The 6,156-nt window shown below is 39.3% G+C and overlaps 2 protein-coding genes across 2 annotated transcripts; one reads left to right on the top strand and one right to left on the bottom strand.

Annotated features, from left to right (window-relative positions):
• Positions 1–787: 787 nt before the first annotated feature.
• On the bottom strand, positions 788–2,415 carry LOC112520173 (UDP-glycosyltransferase 73E1-like). Its single transcript, XM_025128474.1, has one exon. The coding sequence runs from the start codon at positions 2,372–2,374 to the stop codon at positions 788–790; it is 1,587 nt and encodes a 528-aa protein (XP_024984242.1). The 5' UTR covers positions 2,375–2,415.
• A 422-nt stretch (positions 2,416–2,837) lies between these two features.
• Positions 2,838–4,709, top strand: LOC112519821 (UDP-glycosyltransferase 73C6-like). The gene has a single exon (XM_025128116.1). The coding sequence runs from the start codon at positions 2,909–2,911 to the stop codon at positions 4,388–4,390; it is 1,482 nt and encodes a 493-aa protein (XP_024983884.1). The 5' UTR covers positions 2,838–2,908; the 3' UTR covers positions 4,391–4,709.
• Positions 4,710–6,156: the final 1,447 nt, after the last annotated feature.

Consider the following 6,156-nt stretch of genomic DNA (forward strand, 5'->3'; position numbering starts at 1 on the left):
TGTGTGTGTGTGTGTGTTATTATATAACCCTTTACATTTATACAACCAATACGACTCAATCTCAATCGTCCATTTAATTTGATGAATATGTGATTTCATATAAGTTTGTTTTCTAATATAAAGTATTGATTATAATTAATGAACTCTATTCATCTTCTATAAATATTCGAATCATAATAAATAAACTCTCATAATTTCCATAAATATATCAATTTATTGGGTTGCATTGGTTGTACAAATACGATGAGTTGTATTTGAAACTCTCTCTCTCTCTCTCACTATATATATATATATATATATATATATATATATGCTAGTGATGTACCTGCGTGATGCAAAACGGGTGAATCACAATTCTGAAATATTATTTTAGCTTTGAATCATGAGTTTTTGTTGTTATTTTACAAGTCAACTAATATATAAAGTTGAAGGTTAATATGGTGTATTAGTAAGATCGATTGGAAAAGTAGTTGCATACATGTTAAGTTTCTAAATCCATRTAAATTTGAAGGATTGGGGTGGGGTACATGCATGATTTGAAACCCCTYCTGATATTGTTGCTTCAATTTTCACTTTACTTCAAGAGAAAGAAGAATTTTGAATTTGAATTTGAGTTCAAAATAATAAACAAACAAAATGTCAAACAATTTTAGGAAGACCAAACATACCATATTCATGTAAATATGTCTTACTAATTTATGTTTTAAGACTTGTAATTAAGACTTTTGGACTAAATACATATTAATGATATATATTTTGTGGAGATGCTTTATTCCATACCTTATCTTTATTCCAACGCAATATCTTGAACTGATGATTTCCTCCTTGCAACTTGTTCGCTAATATCTTGAACCATGGATGTGAGGTTAAGATAAGACGAACCCCCTTCCTCCATTGCTCTCTTCGACATTTCCCCAAGCGATTCAGCTCTCTTTCTTCTTGCTTTTCCTTCCTCGTCTGTCTCCATTAAGCCCTCCAATGCCGTCTTCACCTCTTCCTTCTTCACCAACACTCCCAACAGTTCCTCCTGTCCAACACGAACAGGAACCTTAATGCCAATTCCCACTCCAATTTTCAGAACATCCACGATGAATCTCTCGTTCATAAACTGATCSGCGAAATGCGGCCATGTAACCATCGGGACTCCGGTCGAAATCCCTTCGAGAGTCGAGTTCCATCCGCAATGCGTCAAAAAACCTCCGATGGTCGGGTGTGACAGAATCAAAACTTGTGGTGCCCAACCCCGGACAATTAAACCCCTATCTTTCACCCGTTCTTCGTATCCTTCTTCCGAGAACCATCTCTCGAGTTCCTCGGTCGTGTGYCTTACGCACCAAATGAATGGCATGTTGGATGACTCCAATCCCAACCCTAGTTCGATATCTTGTTCGGTACAAGCTCGTGTTAGACTTCCCAAGCAAACATAGACCACGGAACCCGGCTCCCTCGAATCTAGCCATTTCAAGCAATCATGTTCATTGAATTCGGCCTTGCTTCCTCTCTCGGATTTATCTWCGGAACTTTTGTTGCATAACGAAACCGGACCGACACACCATACCTTTTTATCTTTCGCTTTCGCAAGTTGTTCAACGTACTYGGCCTCCAACTCATGGAAACTATTAACCACAATCCCATCTGCATCATTCTCCGCTTCTCGCAATCCTTCAAACACACCTGCTGTCGCCTTCTCTAGCGATCTTTCCCAAGCGGAAGCTTGCGCTTTTGTAAGTTCTATCCGGTCAGACAGACCGGGTAGAACAAGGCAKTCCGAGTCACGGACTACTTCATCTAGTATATTAGWATTCATCACAATGTGCATACACATACACGTGAAGCATCCAGGTCCATGGAAAATAAGCCTCGGAATATTGAACTTCTGAGCAAGATCTCTAGTCCAAGGAAATAGATTGTCGGAGATGATGCAACTTGGCGCMGGAGTTAGTCGCCGGAGGATGTTTTCCGATGGTTCCTTTAACATAGCTGCCGCTGCGAATAATTTCATAAAGAGGGCTTCTGATGTAAGCATGTCGAAACACTCGAACCCTTCCGGCAAACCGACTTCTGTTAAYGGGAGTTGGAGCTCAAGTAGTTGGATCTTGAGGTTTTCGTCTTTGATAGCTCGAGAAATGGTGGGTTTGAACCGGTTGGCGTTAACCGGAGTGGTGATTATGGTGACGGTATCCCCGCGGTGTGCTAGTAATCGGGCGATGTCGACCATGGGTATCATATGACCTTGAGCCATTAGAGGGAACAACACAAAGTGAAGAGAAGTCATTAATGGCGGCTGGTTTTGCAGTGAAACTATGGCGAGGAGGGATGTGGAGTTTATGGGAAGCAATCTACAACAATTGATTTCTACGTGAATGCCATCCATCCAATGAACCTCCTGCTATCTGCAATTTACACCTCCCAATTTTTATTAATATGACATTTTTTATGGAAAAAATATAAATAATGATATTATTAGTAATATTATACATTATATTATCTATACTATCTTATAAAATAGATTTGATAAAAGTCTTAAAAACAATTTTAAATACATAAAATACTATTTATTTATGTATAAAATTTTAAAAGGTTTAAAAACAATTAATAAAGCATATTCTACTGATTTTTATGCACAAATAAGAAAGAGAGTAATTAATAATATTGTTTCTATTTATTATTTTGAATTACTTTACATCCTTCAAAATTTGCAGGATTCTAGAATTTAAGTTCCGTGTAAAGACCAAAGAATCTCATAGCAAGGACTTTTCAAAAGCTTGAAATTTCTAAGAACACCAAAAACCAAATCAAGAATCATGATTTTTCTCTATATAAATCCACAATATATCAATCTAAACCATTCCCATATCAAATTCCAGTTCATAATTCGTGAACCCACAATCTCCGCCGGAATTCAGCAATGGCATCGGAACCCATCTCTCGGCTTCACTTTCTCTTGATTCCCTTATTAGCCCCTGGCCACACCATCCCCATGATCGACATGGCCAAACTGCTCGTCCAACGGCCGAATGTGGTGGTGACCATCGTCACCACACCCCTCAATGCCATTCGATATGGTCCTAACCTCCAACAACACATCAACTCCGGACTCCCGGTCCGTTTTCTAGAACTCCCGTTTCCGGCAGCCGAGGCTGGACTACCGGAGGGATGCGAAAGTGCAGATGCTCTACCGGGTCTTCATTTACTCCCAAACTTTTCAGTTGCAATTGGTATGTTGCAAGAAAGACTTGAACAACGGTTCGAATCGCTAGACCCACGACCGAGCTGTATTATATCTGATAGATACATGCTCTGGACTGCTGATACAGCGACTAAGTATGAGATACCAAGGATAATCTTTGATGGAATGAGTTGTTTTAAGCAGTTGTGTACTCATCATTTGTATGCATCCAAGGTGCTTGATGGTTTGCCTGACTCAGAACCTTTTGTTCTCCCTGGATTGCCACACCAGATTGAGATAACCAAAGTGCAGCTGCCACAAGAGTTCAATCCTGTTGATTTAGCCACAAGGGAGCAACTCGAACGAGCGAGGGAACCCGAGTTGAGAGCTTATGGGTTGGTGATCAATAGTTTTGAGGAGTTGGAGCAAGAATATGTTAACGAGCTTAAGAAGTTGAAAAATGGTAGAGTTTGGTGTTTAGGACCTTCGTCATTGATCAATAATAACGATTTCGGAAAAGTGATAAGAGGAAATGGCACCTCAATCAATGAGCAGCGTATCTTGAACTGGCTTGATTCCAAAGAATCTGGATCCGTAATCTATGTCTGTTTCGGTAGCAGTAGTCAGGTCATCCCTCCTCAACTGGTTGAGCTCGGATTAGGCCTAGAAGCATCTAACCACCCATTCATATGGGTGATTCGAGCAGGCGATAGAGCTAAGGAGATCGAGGAATGGATAATAGAAACTGGGTTCGAAGAACGAATGAAAGATAGAGGACTTCTGATCAGAGATTGGGCTCCACAACTCCTAATTTTATCACACCCTTCGACCGGAGGGTTCTTGACTCACTGTGGTTGGAACTCGATCCTCGAAGGAGTTTGTGCCGGTGTGCCACTGATTACGTGGCCGCAGTTTGCTGACCAGTTCTTGAACGAGAAACAAGCAATCCAAGTGTTGGGAATTGGCATGGCCGTTGGGGCTCAACAAGTTGTGCATTGGGGTATCGAAGACAAATTCGGGGTTATGGTGAAAAGCGAGCAGGTTTCGAATGCTATACGCAAAATGATGGATATCGGAACTGAAGGAAACGAGAGAAGAAAGAAAGCGAAACTACTTGCGAAGGTAGCGAACAAAGCAATAGAGGAGGGAGGGTCATCTTACAAGAACTTGACACTACTGATACAAGATATAATGGAACTTGCGAAAGCCAAGAGCCATTGAGTTGAAGCCAACATTGCTCGTGCACCTCTCGGCCATGCAAAAACCCGCGATATACACGATATATGAACCCCGTTAGGGGCGCTGCCCCTAGCACCCCGAAAGGGGTATAGCCCCCTGACTCCTGCTTCATGACGATCTAAAGTGATAGATGTAACATTTGTAGTGTGCATCCTGCATCTCCTAACTCATATATGTTTCTCTCATCGCTTTAATCTATCTCATGTAAATCACAATTACACCAAATACTCGATGACGCTAAAATCACAACATTCTATATTTCGGTTTGTAATACAACTATCATTATTAATACATTCTATATTTCTATTACTCTTTGGGATTAATCGGAGCTCCAACACAATGTTTGACTTAAATAGTTCAGTTAACTGCATAAACATAACTTATTTCATTCAGTTAGTTCTTTTTTACAATTTCGGTTTTTGACTTAAATAATTCGGTTAACCGAATAAAGATAACTTATATTCGGTTCGCTGTTTCGTTTTTACAATTTCAGTTTTTTGACTTAGACAGTTGGGTTAACCGAATAAAAGTAACTTATTCATTATTTACTAGTTGTGTACCCGCGCAATGTAAAAGCTTCATTAAGATTTATCCAATTTCAAAATATCAAAAAAAAATTAAGATGTCAAAAAACGCATTACTTTTGTACCAATGTTATGTATCCGAAATCAATTTTTATTCAAAATTACAAAACTATACATAAACTAATTTTACAAAAAGAATGCGTCTACTCAAAATATATTTTAGCTAAGACTTAGTAAGCAACAGTGATACAAACTCTCAAGGTAGTCTTCACTACGGATTAAAGTAAACCTACACACCAACCATGCATGAAAACAAAGCAATATCCACCTTCATAATCTCATTCTAAAATGCATCATTCCCCCTGCACAACAATCAACACAAGAAACATTGTATGCAACACTAAAACAAAGCTTATATTGCTAAACATTGCCAGGAGCCCTATTTGGAGTGTGTAGATGCACCATATAGAACCTTATCAGAAACACCCATGCAAGGTTGTCAATGCAAGCCAAGAATTAACCACCAAACAGTCCATTAAAGGCCCCTTTTGCTTTATCAAAAAAGTTGTCATACAAATTTGAAACTGTTTCCCAATAGACCTTTTAATGACATCCGCATCAGAATCTATTGTATAATTCAGCCACCTAGATTAAAGATTAAGATTCAAGAAGGTTGTATCTTAGGACACAATGTATTGATATAAGAAACCTAAGTTATCACATTATCCTATTCCTAGAACATGATATTTATGAAGTTTAAAGTACCAAGGCTAACGGGGTAAAATCAAAATCATATCATAAAATAAAGCTTCAATCGATTTGAATTCAACATAAACTTTAATGGTGAAAAGAGTATGCAGGAATTCAAACATGATAAATGATATGAATAAATGTAAAATCATATTGGTAAGAGCTCGCTGTGTCATTTATCTTACCAGATGAACATGGCAAAAGTTGAGAATCTTAACCAGTAAGAGCAACAATGAAAATTAGAGATGGCCAAAATCCGGTCCCGGGCCGGTCCTTAACCGGTCCCTACCGGTCCTAATCAAGACAAAAACCGGCGGTAACCAGTCCTGCCATAACCGGTCCCGGTCCTGGTTCCGATGAAATACCTTGTAACCGGTCAAGCTTACCGGTAATCGGTTAAGGAATCCGGTCCCGGTCCCGGTTCCGGTCCCATAATCGGTCCCATCCGGTCCCGGTCAAATTTTTTTTTTTTTT

This window comes from Cynara cardunculus, assembly GCF_001531365.2.
Source record: "Cynara cardunculus var. scolymus isolate 2C chromosome LG 10, CcrdV1, whole genome shotgun sequence".
Classification (NCBI taxonomy): domain Eukaryota; kingdom Viridiplantae; phylum Streptophyta; class Magnoliopsida; order Asterales; family Asteraceae; genus Cynara; species Cynara cardunculus.